General features: G+C 36.0%; 1 protein-coding gene across 1 annotated transcript; it reads right to left on the bottom strand.

Moving 5' to 3' along the window:
• Positions 1-14,721: 14,721 nt before the first annotated feature.
• LOC147543706 (protein FAR1-RELATED SEQUENCE 5-like) lies at positions 14,722-17,356 on the bottom strand. Its single transcript, XM_086635493.1, has 4 exons — positions 16,777-17,356; positions 15,268-16,649; positions 15,046-15,189; positions 14,722-14,763 (listed from the first exon to the last, which is right to left on the bottom strand). Exons 1-4 carry the CDS (start codon positions 17,354-17,356, stop codon positions 14,722-14,724), a joined length of 2,148 nt encoding a protein of 715 aa, XP_086491619.1.
• Positions 17,357-21,570: the final 4,214 nt, after the last annotated feature.

The raw sequence follows: 21,570 nt of genomic DNA on the forward strand, positions 1-21,570 counted from the left end.
ATCTCCTTTATAAAAAGGATTAATTCTGTTTTGGCCCTAATTTGTGACAGACTCGTCGTTTTAGCCCTTATGTCTGACAGTTTGCTTTTGCCCGAAGGACAAAAAAGATTTTAATTTTTTTTGGAAGTACCCTTGAGAACCAAAATGGAATTGATTTTGAAAAATTTTATAATATTAAAGCCACCTCATCTCTCCTCTGTTTCATCACGTCTCTCCTCATGTTCATCTCTTTCGCCACCTCGTCATCTCTTTTGCCACCTCATCATTTTCTCAACGAAGGTCGCCGACCGGAAAAACTTCCAACGACTTTCAAACTTAATTTTTTTTATTTCTTATTTCTCTCTCTTCTTCTTCCCTCTCTTTTATTTCTTTTTTTTCTTCTTCTCTCAATCTTTTATTACTTGCTATAGAGTGTTCGGAGAAAACAAAAGAAAAAAAAACTCAAATTGTGCTATGTGTCAAGGTTCAATTGAGTTTCTCTTTCTTAGATGTCAATATTGAGATTCTCAATTCAAAAGGCATTTCCAATGCAACAATCTAAAAATTTAAAAATAAGTCAGGTGTCATTTTCTAGATGGGTAGATTTACTTTTAATATTGAGTGGCCAATTGAGATCCTCAAAAGAAATCTCAAATGTTGAGTTTCTTCTTGAGATATCTCAACATCAAATGATGTCACATCATTTTGAGATCCAAATTAAGTGTTGCATTCAAGAGAGTGTTTAACAAAAACTCAAAAAAATCCGAAGTATCACTTTGAGTTTTTGAATTTGAGTGTTGCAGTGGAAATGCCCTATCAATGATACATCTATAACACAAGGGACACTAAGGGTAAAAATATATTCTAGTGGTATGTTCTATCTGGGCCAGTATTGTTGAAATTAAAGGTAGTTTTTTTTTATGACCTAAATTAAAGGTAGTTAATGTTCTTTTGAGTTTAATAAGAAAAAAAATGTGAAATGTTATGTGATATCTTGTCTTGGATATATACTCAAGTTATTTGTGGCCACACGGGGAAGGACCAAAGGGACGGATGAATGAAAGTTTTGATACTGAAAAAGGTAGTTTTCGGATTTACTTTTGTGTTGTTTGAATTATTAGGGGGTTTCACTTTTCTTCTAAAATGAAAGATAACCTGGGGATGAGCTGCCAGGGAAAAGCTCCAAAGACCTACCTAGCTAGTCTATGAACAGACCCCTAGATTCCTTGGCAAATATGATTTCATCAACATGCTGATATGCTGTTAGGGTTTCTTTTCTTAGAGGTTCTAAATGCTATCAAAGGTTTTTTGAAATAATGTTGAATATGTATCAACCTAATCCAATCTTTATAAAGGAAACAAGGCTAGGGTAATTTTAAAGCAATCCAGCAGTTACTTTTTCTTTCATCTACTTTATGCAGAAAGCAAATAGGTAGTAAGTACCACCATCCTCTGCATAGTTATTTTTTTATAGAACACTTTTTTAGTATGAGTCTTGAAGAGGAAAAGTGAATAGCTTTTTGAAGTAAAATGCTTCCAGACCAAGGGGTTGAAAGGAAATAGTGTACCAAGTTGTTTGAGAACACTTTTTGATCCTAACTCACGGAACCAATGAAGAGTCCTCTAAGGTTTCTATTGTTGGATCTTACAAACTCCGAGTGCCACTTAGGATTTTTAGAGTTTTTTCTTAAAAATCCTCTCCAATGCAACACTCTATTTAGATCTCTAAGATGACGTGTCGAGGGTGGAATAGAGATATCTCAAGAGGACACTCTAGAAATATAGTGTCCTCTTGAGATATCTCTAATTGTCAAACTAATCAATATTTAATTTTCAACCGATAGAATTCGAGTCTTCTATATTTTCTAAAATAATTTATTATTTATTTACAAAAATAACTATGCCACATAAGTAAATAAGATAAGTTTAGAATTTTGCATTGGAGACAAAAAAAATTGAGGATCTCTATTAACGCCACCTAGGAGTGAGAATCTCAAATGGAACTTGACACATAGGATGAATAGAGATTTTTTTGAGTTTTAGATTGGAGATGCTCTTAATCCTACCCATCTATGGGATTGGTAGAATATTTTCTATACCGATATTTCGAACCATGGATCAAATCGAGCCAAGGATCACAGTTCCTTTTACTCAGAGCATCTCCAATGCAAAATTTTAAAAAATTTCTATTTATTCTATGTGTCAAGTTCCAATTGAGATTCTCACTCATAGGTGGCGAAAATAGAGATCCTCAATTTTTTGGGGTCTCCATTGCAAAACTTTAAACTTATCTTATTTACTTATATGACATAGTTATTTTTGTAAATAAATAATTAGTTACTTAGAAAAATATAGAAGACTCGATTTCTATTGGTTGAAAATCAAACATTGATGAGTTGAACAATCAGAGATATCTTAAGAGAACACTCTATTTCTCGAGTGTCCTCTTGAGATATCTCTATTTCATCATCGACACGTAATCTTAGAGATCCAAATAGAGTGTTGCATTGGAGGCTCTAAAAATAATACGTGGCACTCAGAGTTTCTAAGATTGAGTGTTGCATTGGAGATGTTCTCATCCTGTATTTTTCTCTTTCTTTCTCTGTTGCAATAGAATTTTATTATTCTCCAAAGTGCTACTGTAGCTGCAATTAGTTTACGATCTCTACTAAATCTGACCAACTACCATAAATAATTATGATTAACGAAGAAATGAATATATGAAAAAATTAGGTAAGATGCATGTGCACTCACCTTCCGAAACGACGTTTCAACCCTTTCTTGAACCAGATGGACCCATTACATTAATATACCACGATAAATCCCTAACTGATAAAACATGTCTTGAGCGGTTATAATCATTAAACAAAAGAAACTTAGATAATCTTTTGAGGTAACCCACCTATCAAATTTAAGTGATTTGAGCTAATCTTACATCACCACATCAAAGTGTAATAATGTGCATGTAGTTAAATATGTCTTCATGAATGGAGGATGTTCTTGAAATTTGTCACCATGAATGGACGAGTGAGTTTTTTTCCCCACCAAATGGTACACATTAATATTTCACTTAGAGTTTTGCTTATAATATTATGAGACGATTTGTTCAATCGATTTTAATCCTTGACATAACAAAACAATACGCAAAAGCACCATAGTAATGAAATTTCCCACAACGAACAAAATGAATGAACGCGATAATGTTTCTCTGATACCATGTGAAAATATGAACACAAGAAATAATAAAGCCAGTAATTTTATATTAACAAGGGTAAGAACATTCTTGATGTGAGTATTTGTAATAGGCCACCGCTTTGGGGAAAGCAGAAATATTTCCGGAGAAGACGGTGGAAAACAAAAAAATAAAATAAAACCAAACGCACCTTAACGTCGCCGGCAGAAAGTCGCCGGCCGGGTGTTGCCGGCGACATCATCATCTTCCCTCTCTCTCCCCTTTCTTTCTTTCTATCTATCTATCTATCTATCTATCTATCTATCTATCTATCTATCTATCTATCTATCTATCTATCTCTCTCTCTCTCTCTGCTCTTTTTCTCTCTTTCTTCTCTCCATCTCCGGCGAAAGGGAGGAGCCCCTTCGCCGGATCTCGTCTGGTTACAAACCAGATCCCCTCTGGTTTGCAAACCAGACGAGATCTGGTTTGCAACCAGACGAGCTCTGGCGAAGGGGCTCCTCCCCTTCGCCGGAGCTGGAGAAAAAAAAAAAAGTCGTCGGAGAAGATGGTGGAAGTCGCCGGAGAAGATGGTGGAAGTCGTCGGAGATGGTGTGGTAGGTGAAAGGAAGAAGAAGATAAAAAAGATTTGGTTGTTTAGGGGAAATACAAAAGCCAAATTTTTTTTGTTTCCACCCAAAACTTCAAACTCCAGAAGATTTCTTTATTTCTCCGTAACACCGACCTTTGTAATATTACGGTTAATATTAGTGTTACAAAGACAATTACAAAAATGGAAAGACATAGATTGAAATTAGGAAGGACCTTTGATCTATATCTTCTCTCTTGGTCGGTTGAATGGTGGGCGGCGGTTGGTCGGTTGGATGGAGGGCGCCCGTTGGTCGGGGCACCCTCATCAGCTTTCACATATCAATATTAACAACTTTATAGTCTGGCAATATCACCCCAACTTGAAAAATAAGATCTTTGGTGTTTGTTTGTAAAAAATTGGTGATGAATCCAAAAGGGAAAAAAAGAAGGCCAAACAGAATGGCAGATTGGTGTGAGGTAAGCAAAAATAAATCCTCAAAAGTGTGATTGAAACAGACAAGGAAGGACAGGAAGTGGGTCAGTCTAGTTCTTGAGTAGTCTTTATAAGTTCTGCAAAAATACAATAATGGAGAGTGAAATTGACCTATGAATGACCTAAATACACACAAAGAAGGCAAAAGGAATCACCATTTGTAGTTTTCAGATTCTTATGTTTCTAAAACTTACTACCACTGCTTCTGTAGTTGTTTCATGTGCTTCTTTGTGGGGGTAATTTCATTACTCATGATGTTTGTTTTTCTGGCTACTAATTAGGATTTGATATATTACCAAATTTTTATTATATTTTTACTAATTTAGTGGTTCTTTGAGATCCAATGGTTATCCCTAAACTCTAAATCTCATAGGCATTCCAACCCCATAGTTGATGGAGGATTTTCCGATGGGGAGACCATTCTGTTAGGAAGTTACCGTTTCAATTATCTAGTTTAGTGACGACACTGGGAAGAGAGATCAATGTACCTAGAGTCATGAGCTCTGGTACGTGCTATTGGTACGGGTACACTGCTACATTGATACGAGTTAGCTAGGGTATACTTCTACTTCGCACTATTTCCCGTGGAAGAACATTTTGAACTGTTTTTCTAGAAAATATAGATGCACTTAACTAGAGAATCCTCTAGATACCAAAAAATGTTAGAAAATCCGCAGACTTAGTCCAGAAATCTTCCACTATAATTAAATAATGGGTTACACAATTCTTCACCAAACCTATGGTAGATAAACCAATTGTTCAAGATGTGTAGAAACACTCTTGAATAACAATTCTTCCCTAAACAAATAGAGGATTAACCGATTCTTCCCTAAAACAATAGGGGATTTAACCAATTCTTCCCTAAACAAGTAGAGGATTAACCGACTCTTCACCAAAACTATGGTGGATAAACTGAACAAAGAAACAAAGAAATGGAAATCTCTTACTCCTTAGGATTAGAACAAATCCTAGATTACTAAAGGTTGAAGAAGATAACCACAAACTAAATTGCTTCACAAGATTAATAATCTTCTTTTCTTTAAACCAATATTCTTCTCTTTCAATTTCTCTTGAAAGAACCACTTCAGAAATCTCTCTTTCTTTGACTTCTCTTTGTTCTGGAAGTTGTTGTGAATAATCTCTTCCCTTTCATTCCCTTTTATAATGATAAAAAGGGAGGTTTACCAATAGAAATAGGAATTCCTTTTTAGGCTTGAAAAAATAGAAATTTCTATTTTTTTCCCAAACAAGGAATAAGGGAAATCCTATTCCAACTAGGAGTCCTTTTATTATAAGGAGGGACCCCAACAAACTCCCCCTCCCGACTTATGAAGATGGACCTACCATCCCCAAACCTGCAACACTGCTACAGAGCTCAGGTTTGATTTATTGTTCAGAAATATGGAAGTGAATACTAATCGCATGCTTAGTTTAGATGGAGAAAACTACTTGATGTGGAAAGCAAAAATGGAAGATTTGTTATACTACAAAGATCTAGCTGCACCCATTGAAAATCACGGTACAAAACCGATGAAGATGGATGAAGAAGACTGAAAGGTATTAGATCGTAAGGTTGTTAGATTTATTCGACAATGGATAGAACCCAGTGTTTTTCATCATGTATCGACGGAGACTTCCGCTTTTAGTCTATGGAGGAAATTAGAAGAATTATATGATCAGAAGACAACTGCCAAAAAAGCTTACTTGTTCAGAAAGCTAGGAAAATTACAATATAAAGAAGGAACCTCAATTGCTCAACACTTGAATGAGATGAAAAGTCTAGTAAATCAGCTTTCTGCAATGAAGTTAGTTTTGGATGATGAGTTGCAGGCCTTACTTCTTCTAAATTCTTTACCAGATAGTTGGGAGACATTGGTGGTATCTCTTAGCAATTCTGCTCCTGATGACATAATGCGTATGAATCACGTAACAGGTAGTTTGTTGAATGAAGCAACAAGAAGGAAATCATCGTCAGACGAGCCTCATTCAGAGGCACTTGTTACAGAAAGACGGGGGATAGATATAAGTAGAAAACCTCATAACCGTGATAAGTCAAGGGGGGGATCAAAACCAAAGAAAGAAGTCAGATGTTTTGGTTGTGGAAAAATGGGTCATTAACAGAGTGATTGCAGGAAACCAAAGAAGGAAAATAAAAAGGATGATGAAAAACAAGATAATGTTGCGGCAGTTGCCTCAGGTGATGACATTATCTTACTCTCAAGCTGTGGAGACACTTGCTTAAGTATGACTGAGTCAGAACCAGAAAAAACATAGTTTGTTGACTCAGGTGCTTCGTATCATGCTATTCCATGTAAGGATTTCTTTAGCTCTTACAGAACTGGTGACCTTGACAAAGTCAGAATGGGAAACTTAGATTTCTCAAAAATCGTAGGAATTGGAGAAGTGAAAATTTAGACGAGCACATGGAGTACATTGATTCTGAAGAATGTGAGGCATATACCAAATCTTTGATATAACCTAATCTCTACCGGAGTATCAGATGATAAAGGGTACCACAGTCACTTTGGTGATGGAAAGTGGAAGCTCACAAAAGGGTTAATGGTGATAGCAAGGGGGAAGAAGTGTTGTACTTTATACAGGACTCAAGTAAAACTGTGTAAAGGAGAATTGAATGCAGTTGAAAAAGATTCTTCCACTGATCTTTGGCACAAAAGACTCGGGCACATGAGCGAGAAGGGACTTCAAATCCTTGCTAAACGACAAGACTTACCGAACATAAAAGGTATAAATTTAAACACTTGTTCTCATTGTTTAGTAGGAAAGCAACATAGAGTTTCCTTTCAAAGGAATGCATCTGAAAGAAAATCCAGTGTTTTGGAGCTCGTTTATTCTGACGTTTGTGGACCTATAAAGGTCAAAACACTTGGTGGTGCTTTGTATTTCGTTACTTTTATAGATGATGCTTCCAGGAAAGTCTAGGCATATGCCATAAAGACCAAAGATCAGGTACTTACAGTTTTCAAGAATTTCCACAACATGGTAGAACGGGAGACAGGAAAACCATTGAAGTGCATTCGCACTGTCAATGGAGGAGAATACGTTGGGTCGTTTGAAGAGTATTGCAAAACCCATGGTATTCGAAATGAACAGACAGTTCCCAAAACTCCACAACAAAATAGTGTAGCAGAACGCATGAACCACACTATTGTGGAGAGGATCAGATGTATGCTCTCAGAAGCAAAGCTGCCTAAAAGCTTCTGGGGTGAGGCAATGCGTACTGCATGTTATCTGATCAATTTATCACCTTCAACACCATTAGATGGAGATGTAGCTGAGAGAGTGTGGATTGGGGAAAAAGTCAGTTATGGACACCTAAGGGTGTTTGGTTGCAGGGCTTTTGTGCATATACCTAAAGATCAAAGAGCAAAGCTTGATGATAAAGCCAAGCAATGCATCTTTTTAGGCTATATAGATGAGAAATTCGGATACAGGTTATGGGATCCAGTCGATAAGAAGATTATTAGAAGTAGAGATGTGGTCTTTCTTGAAGATCAAACTATTGAGGACTTCGAGAAAGTTGAGAAACGTGACAATCATAGTAATGATCTCATTGATCTAGATCCACATATCTCTTCTAAGGTTATGCATGATAATGCAGGTGAAGAACAAAATCATGAAGATGAAGCTCATGAAGATGTTCATATGGGTGATGATGTTGAGCAAGGAATGGAAGTTCAACATGAACCACCAGCTGAATTAAGAAGATCGACTAGAGAGAGAGCACCATCTACCAAGTATCCTCCACAAGAGTATGTGATGGTTACAGATAGTGGAGAACCACAGTGTTATGAAGAAGCCATAGATGATGAACACAAGAAGGAGTGATTGAACGCTATGCAAGATGAGGTTGAATCATTGCATAAAAGCAACACTTTTAAGTTGGTTGAAAAACCTAAGAATAAGAAAATTCTTAAAAATAAGTGGGTGTTCAAAATCAAGACCGAAGAAAGAAATTCACAACCCCAGTACAAGGCACGCCTCGTGGTGAAAGGATTTGGGCAGAAGAAGGGTATTGATTTTGATGAGATTTTCTCACCGGTGGTGAAGATGTCCTCTATACGGTTAGTATTGGGATTGGCTGCAAGTATGAACCTAGAAATTGAACAACTAGATGTCAAGACCGCTTTCCTTCATGGTGACTTGGAGGAAGATGTGTATATGGAACAACCAACAGGGTTTGAAGTTAAAGGTAAGGAACACTTGGTTTGTAAGTTAGAGAAGAGTTTATATGGGCTGAAACAAGCACCAAGACAGTGGTACAAAAAGTTTGAATCATTCATGAAGGATCAAGTGGTATCAGAGCTCTAGGTTAGAGAGTTCTTTGGATTGTGATAACTTTGGTTATTAGTTTGTTTGTGTTAGTGATGGAAAATATGGGTAGAATGTTAAGTTTGAATGGTGCTAATTATCATCTATAGAAGGGAAAGATGGAAGACTTGCTCTTTGTGAAGGAATTTCACGCTCCGGTGTTTCGTGAGAAGAAACTCGATGAGAAAACTGAAGATCAGCGGACGACTGAAGATCAGTGGGCATTGCTACATCGCCAAGTGTGTGGTTTGATGAGGCAATGGATAGATGATAATGTGTTGCATGATATTCAAAATGAGATTAATGCTCGTTCGTTGTGGTTGGAGCTGGAGCAGTTATTTGCTTGGAAGACAGGAAACAATATGATGTATACCATGAAAAAATTGCTAGGTTTGAAATATCTTCGAGGGATAGCGGGGCTGGTTGTTCAGGATAATCGAGGGGACAACATGGCTGGCTGTTTCTCCCACCTAGTCGGAGAGGGACTTTGTTGGGTTTTCCTCCTAGTGGGGAAACCTAGTTGGGTTTGGATTAGGAAACCAAACCCGGGCCCGAGTCGAGTTTCTTTGGGTCGGTTACTTATGATGGTGGAATTAGGATTAAGGGGGGAGTCTATAAATACTACCTTAACCTAATTTAGATGTGTGTGAGGAGCACCAAAGGGGGAAAACACAATTAGAAACGCACAAGAGAAGAAGGGAGAGAAGGAGGTTGCCGAGAAGAGCGGGGCAGAACTTTTTCAGCACGCGCAGTCTTCGTTGTTCGGAAAATCCGACGGTTAGTTCTTCTCCGGTTGAGCTGAAATTTGGCAGAACTGTTCTTGACATATTCATCTAGTATTTGTACGGAGAGATCGTTGATTGATCGCCGGAATCCTAGTGAATTTAGGGTCGTTTTGGACTGCAAATTTTTGGGCTGTTTTGTTCTTTCTTGTGAGGGTTTCTCCGTGTTTCTTCGTGTTTGAGATTGATTCTTTTGGAAGAGTCTGAGTCTCGGGTGGACGTAGTCTGTAACTACTTTGCTTATTATAGTTGATTTGGTTGGATTACGAGTCCCTTGGTTTTTACTTCGCACATTGAGGAGGTTTTCCACGTTAAAAATCGTTGTCTTATTTACTTTCAGTTCTTTGTTTATTGCTCCCACATATTCTTTTGTATTATCCTCGCAACTAACACAAAGGGAAAAACTCTTGTTTCCGCTGCGCCTAAGTGCCCGTTGAACAAAAAAAAGGTGGATGGCCTGATGAGTGACTAGAATGCCAAAAAGAGAAACAAGTTATGCTAGAGTTGTAAAGCTTCCAATAACATCCAATGAATGGTAGCACTAGTCCAGCCATTACCTGATCCAACATCGATCATAACACACTTGTATGTCATACTTTATGTGAATAATGGCGTGGTTGAAAATATAGACTTCCAGAGTCCATATTTTTTGGGCCCTTCACACACCGATAGACTTCTTTATTAAAAAGAATCGAGAGTCGTGGAACCATAATCTTTTTGTAGGGTGACTAACATAACGATCTAACCAACTACTCTTGTTTTTAGTTAACCAGAGTACATTATTTATTCATCTAATACTCAATCACAAGCCTCACATGTAATCCCAAACAGAAGATGTCTAGCCCCCTAGCGTTTTTTAATGGTCAGCGTGCTTCGAACCCTTGACCTCTAAGGTGGAAGACTAAACCTCTTACCTTAAATTTATTTGTAGTAAGAACAATTGAAACCAAAACAATTAGATTCATAAGCTCCCTAATCATCAGAAAGGCAGCCCTGGATTCGCAATGGATATAGTGTTCTTCCCTTATTTGATATCTTCAATGGTGTTGGAAGAATCTGACTCAATGACGATCTTACAAAATTGGAGCTGCAGTGCCAATTGAACATCCAACAAGATCGTTCCACACTCCCCTTCATTTCTCCATCTTTAATTAATGAGCTTTGCTTGTTCCATCATAAATTCAAAGTTATAGTCACATATTATCAATTAAAAAAATGAGATCATTAGAGATAAAGAAAATGTCCGCATAGGTTTTCAGAGTCTAGAAAGGTTTGGTGTGACCTGGTCCACAACACCTGCGTTGACTATTCTTTCCCAACAATCGCTATTACTTTGTATATTAGGTACATATTATCAGTTAAAAATGAGTAGTCACATTAATGATATAAACAACGGCTATTACATCTGTTTTCAAAAGATATCACAAAAATATAGAGAAAACCACACAGTTAATCATAATAATATCATTGCTGGTGAGCCAGATATGGATCCACTCATTCAGATGACGTTCAAGAATCTTAAACGTCATGAAATGTGTTGTTTCCAGTGTACCGATTCAACGAGCTGACTCAGCGAGTCGTTAGTGAAACAAATTCTTGCTTTGACTTTATTAGTAAATCAACAAAACACTTTGTTTCTGAATTAACGAAGATAGAATAAGGAAATAAACAATTCAATATCTTTCGTAATTCTAACCGTTAATGTCTGTTATCTGGAACAAATAATTTTTAGTCGAATTTCACTATCGATTTAAAATTGGAAAGAGGAATTGTATTTCTTCTGTTTTTTTCTGACTTAGTAATATAAAGCCAATACATTTCTTGATTGAGAAATCAAAGTGTCTTTCATTTAGAAATTAGATAAACGAAAAAGAAAAAGAAAATTTTGGAGGATTAGAGAAAGAATGTTATAGTCGAAGTGAGAATAAATTCTTTTCCCTTAGGACATTTTACACCCCTGTAACAGTACCAACGATTAGGTATATGCCTTCGAGGATTCAACGACTTCCTTTCAGGGTTGTGATGGTACTCCAGAGTTTTGAAAGTGGGGGAACCTTCTTAAGTAATATGAACTCTTTTACTTCTTCTGACTTGACCTTTTTGACTCCTAACCTAGTTTCTGTGTAACTCCTGAGTTTTTTTATATTACTTCTGACATCTGTGTCAGATGCTCCGGACTCCACCTTTTTCGATTCGACCAAAACCTTTTTTTTCTATATCTTATACATATTAGAATATTCTCGATTCGGATTCTAGAATGCTAGAATGCTCCTGATTCTTCTTAGAGTTCATATTCCTAACACACAAGAATTTAAAGCTCTCAGTGTTGAAAGCACAGGAAAAAATGGAATAGAATTTGGAGTTATTTTGGTTTCATTTATAGGAATCGAATATGTGTATGCAGAAGGACTTTTATGTTGGCAATGGGATGCCATTTGTGACTGCGGGGACTACAAAGGTGACGCTTGGTGTATTAGATTGTTGTTTTCGGTACACGAATTGAATGAATTGACTCAGTGAGTCACTTAACCGTATCACTGGCGAAACACATTCTTGCTTTGACTTTATTAGAAATTAAAGGCAAACACTTTCATTCCAACTTAAAGAAATAGACTAAGGAAGTGAATCATTCAATATATTTCGTAATTCTAATCGATAGTGTCTGTTATCCATAACAGATGATTTGTAATTAAATCTCACTATCCCTAAGATTGGAAAGAGGAATTAGATAAGCCAATACATTTTTTGATTCAAAAATCAAAATGTCTTTCATTTAGAAATTAGACAAATGAAAAAAAAAGGAAAATTTTGGAGGATTACAGTAAGAATGTTTCAGTCGAGGCGAAAATAAATTCTCTTTCCTTAAGATATTATACATCCTGTAGCAGTACCAACAGTTGGGCGTATGTCTCACAGGATTCAACGTCTTTTTTTCACAGTTGTGATGGTATTCATCGTTCTAAAAGCGGACAAACCTTCGTAAGTAACATGAACTATTTGACTTCTCCTAACTTTACCTTCTCGACTCCTGACCTGGTTTCTATATAACTCCTGACTTGGTTTTGATATACTCTTGACTTCTCGGAACAATAGGATGCTCCAGACTCCACCTTCTAGACGTACTTGAATATTCTTGATTCCACATTTTAAACATACTAAACTGGTCCTTAATTTTTCGTGGAGTTAATCTTTTTGAGACACAAAAATATAGAGCTCTTAGTGCTGAACTGAAGGAAAAAACATTCTACAATTTGGAGTTGTTTTGGGTTCAATTTATAGGAACCGAGTAAGTGTACAAAAGAACTCATTTGTTGGCAAATGGGACGCCGTTCGTGATTGTTGGGACTACAAATTAGGTGACACTTGGTTTATTAGAAAGATTAGGGCCGTTAGATTTTGAGAAAAAGCGCGGAGCAAACGATGTATGTTATATCTAAACGAGACACCAGAGCTATTCCGACAGAGGACCATCGTGGTCGCGATCTGAGCGCTTCGGGACTTTCTAGAAGGTTGCTCGAAGCGTGCCCAACAGATGAACGCGAGTCGTCCAATGTTCTTGCACGGAACTCTCGTGGAGCGTCAAATCTTGGCATTTTCTTATTTTGCGTAACAAACCCTAAACTAACTGTCCCTCTATACTATTTAGTCCTCAACTTAACCTAGTTTAGTTAACTTTAACCATTTTTGCATCCAAACTTCAAACTTGAATATCCCATTCGCCCGGAATCGAATTTGAGTGCTTTTTGGCTCTAGATTGAAGAACTCGACGAGACTAACACAATGACATTATCTGATTTAGGTTTGATGAGTTGAGTTGCTCCATAATCGACTCCAGTTCCAACAAAAAGAACCATATAAAACGAGCAAAAAAGAATAATATGATAACAAAGGCATCTTTTATCTCTAAGTTGTAAAGTAACATTAATAGGTACATCATTTACAAAGATTTCCAACTGAAAAGATTGGTACGAGAAGTCCCTCTAATGCGTGAAAGTGATTTCTTCCAAAACTTGGAGTCATTTTCAGATGAAGAAGTGCTATTAGGGCATCTTCAATACAAAACTCAAGAAAAACTCCCTAAGTCCTGTGTCAAGTCTCATTCGAGATTTTATTTCTTACTTGGTACAATAGAGATCCTCCTATTTTTGTGTAGCTCCAGTGCAGATCTCTACAATTATTTTGTTTACTTATGTGGCATAATAATTTTTGTAAAAAATATTTAGTTATTTTAAAGATATATAAAGACTTGATTTCTATTGGTCGTATATATTTAGAGATATTTCAAGAGGACGCTCTATGATATCTCCGTTAACCACTGCCACATCATCTAAGAGATCCAAATTGAGTTTGAGAAATGCTGTTGGTAGCGACCTAGAAAAGCGAGGTCAATAGCGACCCAACCACAGTGTGACACGTGTCCAGGGGATTTGAATTCACGTGATATTCTGAGATTATGAAGTATTTATAGTTTAGTCCTCCACTTACCCGTGTTTTCACTTAGGTCCCCTGTCTAAAATCTAATCTGGACCGTTTCTCAGACTAAACTACTTGTTTTCACTTAGGTCCCCTGTCTAACAACACTCACTTTCAATTTACTATCAATCATCCATGATAAGAGACCTAGCTACTTGTTAACATTACCCCTCTTATGTACCGACGTGCACTTCTTATCTAATACTACAAGTTTTGAGCTAATAAGTAGTTTGAACATTTTCAAGTCATTTTGATGAACTAACTTAAATCCATATACAGGGTGGTGGTCTTTGCCGTCAAACAAAAACGCGAAATAAAAAACGATAGCTTTTATTTACAAGATTAAGAGGGAAATGAGCCTTCATAATAAATATCTCTCACAAAGTCCCACGAAGAAATGTTGGTCATTTTTTAACCACGTAAAATGGATAGAAAACGAAACATTGGTCGAATGTGTAGATTTGCCTTTCTTGTGAGTCTTCAGTTTCATTATTATTTTTCATATGAACATATATTGATTAGTTTTAATGAACTATAGAAGGTGTGTCCATCCAGAAGAGCAGCAAAAGAAAAAAAAATGTAAGAAGTGCTTCGGTAGAATTTGAAAACGTGAAATTGGGAAGTCACCATTTATTTGTACAAATCAATGACGGTAGTATGATTATCTCATTCTTGAAATTACACCCAACAATTGATTAAAAGAATGAATAGAAGGCGAGGGTTTAACATGAAGTAATTTATCAAATAAAACTAGGGCATCATTGAATTTAATTCTCCCTCAAAACTAAAATGATGAATAGTATATCAAAACTAAAGTATATCAAAACTTTCAAGAAATTACAAGAGGAAAAGAAAAAAAAATACTCACAAAGTAATTTGGTAGCTAAAGTATATCAAAACTTTCAAGAAGTTCTTCTGTGACTTGTGTCGACCGATTTGTCTTCCTACCAAAACAAACAAAGAAGCACTATTTAGTACAACAAAAATTCATTGGTCCGAACACAATTCAAATTGAATAAAACGATAGTATATACCTTTATTCTTCATTTGTTTATGTACTATAATAGAAATATTCTCCACTACATGTTCCTGAAGGATTGTACATTTGGGTGCGATGTACACCCATTAATAATTCCATATGTGACTGCATACGGTAAGATAAAGATCACTATATATATATTATACGTTTTAAATGAATCAAACACGTATAAGAAGTTATGAATTACCATATCTTGTCGAGGTGTTAGAATCATGTTTTCTTGTGTAACAATACCATCTGGTTGACTCTCTTGTGTAGTTGATAAATCATAAACTGGATCTGGAACCGGATCGCAAACCGGACTAGATGTAGGCATTTTAGAAGTAGTGCACTAACAAAGAAAACAACATATTAGTTAATATTATAAACAAATAAGAAAGGTAAGAAAATGACGAGGTAGGGGACGTACACGTTTCTTCGACTTGTAGTTTTTCCTCTTGAATCTATTCTCTCGAGGACGCCCCTTTGCCTTGCATGATACTGGATCAAGAATATCTTGTCGTGCATTTTCTGCACAATCAACGGTATAACCAGAACCACTGCTCAGTTTATCTTGGAATTCTGTTATTGGCTTAAACTTCAAGATATAATCATCAAGCTGCTCGGTAATTCTTTCATTTTCAGATGCAGAAGTAGCTACTTCGTTGAAGGATTGATACAATTTTTCGTATCTTTTTTCTGCCGGTGTTGTATCCCATCCACCGTAGTTCACATTAATCTTTGAGTACGATCTCTTAACATATTTCCTCCATCTCCTAAGAATGTACTTATCTGGGATGACAGTAATTTTGTTCTTACATAATACCGTTATTACATGTCGACACAAAATCTCCTTAAATTCAAATAACAAACAATTGCAACGAATTTCACATTCTTGAACATCTAAAGTAACTTTATACGAATAAGTTTTCGAGTCCTTACCAAAATCTTTCTCCTCCGAAATAGTATATTCGTACATATTGCCGTACTCTTTACAATCTACCGTATCACAAGCCATCTTTCCTCTCATTTCTTCTTGAAAGTCTCCAAACTTTTTAAGTGTGTATTTCTCTCTCATTTGCTTTTCTATTTGAAATGGGCTCACACATGGCATTTCTAAATTGTAGCACCTAAAATCTTCTTTTGCCTCTTTTTCAACTTTATCCCTTAAAGCTATATTGTATTGTTCAACAAAAAGTTTCAAGGTAGTTTTCGGACCTACGTATCCATCGAAAAATGCATTTACACCCTCACTACGTTGAGTACTTGACATTCCCGCCCAAAAATCTTTTTTCACAAAAATCGGTACCCACTGCCTTCTCTCTTGGTACATATGGGTCAACCATGTATTTTCTTCCAAGTTATACTTTTGCATAGTAAGCATCCAATTATACTCAAAGTCTTCTATGCTAAGTGTTTCGTGGACAAGATGAGTAAGAGTAAAACTTATTTCATTGAATTTTTTGTAACTCTTTAGTTTCTCAGGTATTTTCTTCATTACGTGCCACAAACACCATTGATGTCTTGTATTGGGAAATACTTCTTGAATAGCAATCTGCATGGCTGCATCTTGGTCGGTTATAATTCCACTTGGAGCTCTTCCATCCATACAAGAAAGCCATGTCTTAAACAACCACGAAAATGATTCTGCATCTTCATTAGACAACAACCCACAACCTAATAGAATTGACTGACCATGATGGTTCACTCCAACAAACGGGGCAAAAGGAAGATGATACTTATTTGTTAGATAAGTCGTATCAAATGTAACGACATCTCCAAATTCTTTATATGCCTCTCTACTCCTCCTGTCTGCCCAAAAAACATTACGTAAACGAGACTTATGATCTAATTCCATCGAAAAAAATGAAACCATTGTTCTTTCTTTGCATAGCCAAAAAATATTGTTGAATAGCAACAACGTCTCCATCCCCAAGACGTATCCTTCTTTTTTTCTCGATGTAATTTCTTGCATCTCTTTCGGTAAATGGGACTTTCTCATAACCACCGGCTGCCATCACTTGTTGCTTAAGGCTACGACTCGTATTAGTCCCTGCCAAATCACATATTTCTAGTTGTCTAGCTACATGTGGGTTAATCTTTCTATTGCATCTATAATGACGAACTTTTCCTGGACTAAGAATATGATTATGCTCAAGATTGACAACAGTAGTTTCCCATTTTCCATTATCTAGTAACTTAGCATTAATTCTTTCTTTGCAACCACTTTTGCTACTTGGTTGAGGATTATTTGATGTCGATATATAGTTCCCCCCCTTAGCACATGCTATTGTAGCATATTTTTTTATTCCCCCAACTTTCTTCTGTGATGTCTTTTTCACTGGATGCCCTACTTTTCTAGCGTAACGAAGGCAATAATTGTAAAACTCTTCAAGACTGTTAAACTCCATTCCACACTTAGGTACTTCTATCTCCGTTTCTGATCCAACATTGAATATATCATCGCCAGACTCGTCATAAAGTTCACAATCACTACTTTCTAAAGTTTCCGAAGTCATTTCTGTACAAAAGTAGTTATATCAAAGTTAAAAATAAAAGTATCATAAAGAGATTAGTTCAAGTAATAACTGATAAACAAAATAAAATTGGCTCAATGAAACTAAACTTAGATATTTTCATCCTAAAACTAAATATGACCTAATTTCTTGAACTAAAAATGAGCAATCTATCTATAAGCTAGGTTTCATGAGTAGTAATAAAAAACCTAAGTTTTTACCTCATAATATCTTCACCACATTTGATTTGATTTTGGCATGAGAATAAATGAATCTTCAAAGGGGAAAAATCTAATATCAAACTTAGATATTGCAAACTAAACTAGACATTGGCTTAATTGTTTGGTAAAAGAACACGAAGAATCTATCTATAAGTTAGGTTTATGAGTAGTAATAATAAAACCCTAAGTTTTACCTCATAATATCTCTACTAAAAAATAGTTTAAAAGTCCATGAATCTTTAAATATAAAGAAGCACATGTCAAACCTTTAAAATGAGTAGGATAAGTGGTGGAAATAATCAATTCTTCAACCTTTTAGTGAGAGTGAGAGAGCCAAGATGCCAATTAGTCCACCAAAATCGAGAGAGGAGATGTTGCTTGTTTGGCCATGTTGGTGGTGGGTTCCCTTATGTTTAGTAGGGATATAATCTGGACCGTTGGCCTCTTCAACGGTCCAGATTAGATTTTAGACGGGGGACTTAAGTGAAAACACGGGTAAGTGGAGGACTAAACTATAAATACTTCATAATCTCATAATATCACGTGAATTCAAATCCCCTGGACACGTGTCACACTGTGGTTGGGTCGCTATTGACTTCGCTTTTCTAGGTCGCTACTAACAGCATTTCTCATTGAGTTTTGCATTGCAGAGGGGTTTTCAGAAAAAAACTCTAAAAATCCTTTGTGGCACGTAGAGTTTCTAAGATTGAGTTTTGCAGTGGTGATGCTTTTACAAAGAGAACTATATAAGGAAGACATAACCAATTACCTTTTTCCATAAGTCTCATTTGTGCAGTATCATTATGACTAGGATGCAAAGATACAGTCAGTATCTTATTCACTAAGGTGGTAACTCGATTATCTACAAGCAAAGTCCCCGATATCTTTTTCGATTTCCTTCTTCATGTAGCTTTCTAATAGCTTTCTCAGAGTGTGTGTGTGTGGTGGGTGGGTGGGTTTCCTGTAAGCACTCTAACTACCAAGTCAGTCACTGTCAGGACAAAGGAACCAGTAAAGTGAACAGGGTTGAAAAATGATCCCTTTTTAAGACAAGCTTGTTACGTGCATATAAGTTTTAAAGAAAATGTCGAGGACCTCCATTAATGGAGGCTTTCTTAGAGAGCGAGAGAGAAAAAGAAAGTGAAGAAGTTGGTTGAACGGAAAAAAGAGTAAGAAGGAACAACAAGGACTAAAATAAAAATAAAATAAGAAAAAGACAAAAGAGTAACATTGGAAAGTTAAAACTTGACTTTTTAATCAATATATAGAACAACAACGACGAAATTCCCTTGATATTTGTACAAACTTAGGGGGACTACGTAGGAAGTTGATCATACTTTAGGTCAATCGCATACCCTAATCAAAATTACTAAAGAAGAAGTAGATAATCAACCCTAAAAAAGAAAAAAAGATAACATCAATGACCAAAGTAAAACTACTCTAAACAAGATAACACCAATGGCTAGAGAGACCAAGTGGACACATCTTTGCTCATCTCTTTCGAGTGACAATGGTTCATTGTAGGTTTAGGACCAGTCTCGAGGAGATGTTTGGACCAACTAAGAAACGAGTCGATCATCTCATCAAAAAAAGAAAAAAAAAAAGAAAGGAGTCGATCCAAAAAAATATATGGCCTCTAACTCTCTCATAGTCACAGTTTATGTCTCTTATATTGGAACCTGCAGAGGTTTGCTGGTACAAATTGATTTTTTTTTAAAGTGCTGGTACAAATAGATTAGGGCATCCTAAGATAAGCATTATTTTGTTTTGCACGTGTAAGGATAGGGATCTATCTCCGTAGTGGGACCACTAAATTGATTTCCTCCATTAAATAATATCTAAATAATTGTACACTTGATTAGACCAATCATAACAATCCTGTTTCACAGCAGTTTCAGACAGGTCACACCCGACCCGTTTCACGGGAGCCGTCTAGGGTTAATTTTATTTTGGCCCTCTAAAGATGGCCAACTCATCAAAATGATCCCCTCAAGTCTCAAGATAACTAGCTTCTAATTTGTCTTATTGTTTTTTTTCTTTTCCGTCACCTATTCCTTCAGACGTTAGTGGTGCGTCATTTTCATACCCAAGTTGCCACTCTGACCATTTCTTCTTGTCAACCTAAAATCTTAAGGTCCTAAGGTTCATTAATAAAAATCAAATCAAATAAACTCTTTCAGATTTTTTGTTTTGTTTTATTTAACTAGTTCTTCTTCCCTCACCTCATTTCTCTCTATATCTTCTCTTTCTCTTTCTTCACTAACAAAGACCGCTTCTAGCTTATCTTTCTCTCTCTTCACTAACAAGGACCGCCTCTATCTTCTTCAATTTTCTAATTTTTCATTATTTTCTGTTATGAACGGAACCTTACCGGAGATGTTACGTTGTTTGCAGACGTCATATATTTAGCCGAAAATGGTACATATATTACTATACTTGAAAGACAAAGATCTCGGCAAAAATGATAACAACAACAATATCAATATCAGAAATTTCACCAGGAAATTAAACATCAAAGCTATTTTAATGGTACCCATTTCAATAGTTCCTCACAATTACCTTCCATGACTTCAAATTTTGATTTTGGTTTCATCAAGAACTGTATGAACAGAGAGGTTACTAATAATTTGATTAAAGCTGATTTGAATTTCCTCAATGGGTGTCCGAATTTTGAAAAATACTCAGTATTTGAAAACAATTTCAATGAAGATAACAACAGTGATAAAAGTAAAGCTACTGATTTTGGTACTAACAATTCAGTGGAAATGAAAATTAATTAATTTCAAGAACTTCTAGTTGTTCACTGGCCACCGTTGATATTCTACCATCGGTGGGTATTACTGGAGTAGTGACAGATAAGAAAAGTAGACATATGTGTTAAAAATGGGTCACAAGGTCGACTCAAAAAGTTCTAAGAAGAGAAAATCAGATAAGGCACAAATCTCGGAGGTAGAGGGTAGACAGGGAGAGGGAGATGAAAGCGAAGATAGAAAGAAAAAAAGAAGGTAGGTGAAGAAGAAAGAGCTAAAAAATTCTAAAAGAATTTATTTGATTGACGTTTACTAATGAGCCTTGAGACCTTAGGCTGACATGAAAAACTGGTAAGAGGGGCAAATTGGGCATGAAAATGATGTATCACTAACGTCTGACGAAATAGGAGATGAAAAAGTAAAAAAATGAGCTAAATTGGAAGCTGGTCATTTTCAAGAGGCCATTTTGGTGAGTTAGTCATCTGTAAGGGGCCAAGATGGAAGTAACCCAATTATCTAAGAGGATTTAGGTTGATTTTGTCTTTAAGGGGTAATAGTTGATTGAGAATCTCATGGATTTTCAGAGTCGTAGAATATTCATGACATCCAAATTCAGACATTTGAGAAACACCGAATATCAAGAGCATTTAAATGCAAACATTTGAGAGTTTAGAAATCTCTACGGCATTCGAACTCTAACTTTGAAAGTTAACCAAATGTCTAGAACATTCAACTTTGGACAAAAGATCTATTTGATTTTGGTGATTTTGACTTTCATGGACATTTCATGGATTTTAGTGTGAATTTGAAGTGCGAAATTTCTTTCAGAAAATCAAAGACAATCGAGATCTTGATTTGTTAAAGGTGACAATGAATATATTGATGGATTCTAGTGTGAATTTGAAGTGCAAAATTTCTTTCAAAAAAATGAAAGACAATTGGAATACTAATCGGTTAAAAGGGACAATGATAATCAATATCGATAATAATGATTGTTTAATACCAATAAACATATCAGCTAATCGACCCCTACCACTTTTTTCGATTTTTCAATCAAACAAAATGTTATTTACATACGCTACATATACATAATGTGTCTTTCAAAAGGTCATGAAATGTCTCTCAAAATGTCCATAAAAATGTCTCTCACAATATCAATTGGCATTTTGTCCAAGTATGAAATGTTCACGGACTCTCCAATGTCAACAAAAATCAAAATGTCCATGACATGAACTCTATGAAAGTC

The sequence above is a fragment of the Eschscholzia californica genome, unplaced genomic scaffold, assembly GCF_041429995.1.
Source record: "Eschscholzia californica isolate CP2 unplaced genomic scaffold, dmEscCali1.0.p SCAF_4, whole genome shotgun sequence".
Lineage (NCBI taxonomy): Eukaryota > Viridiplantae > Streptophyta > Magnoliopsida > Ranunculales > Papaveraceae > Eschscholzia > Eschscholzia californica.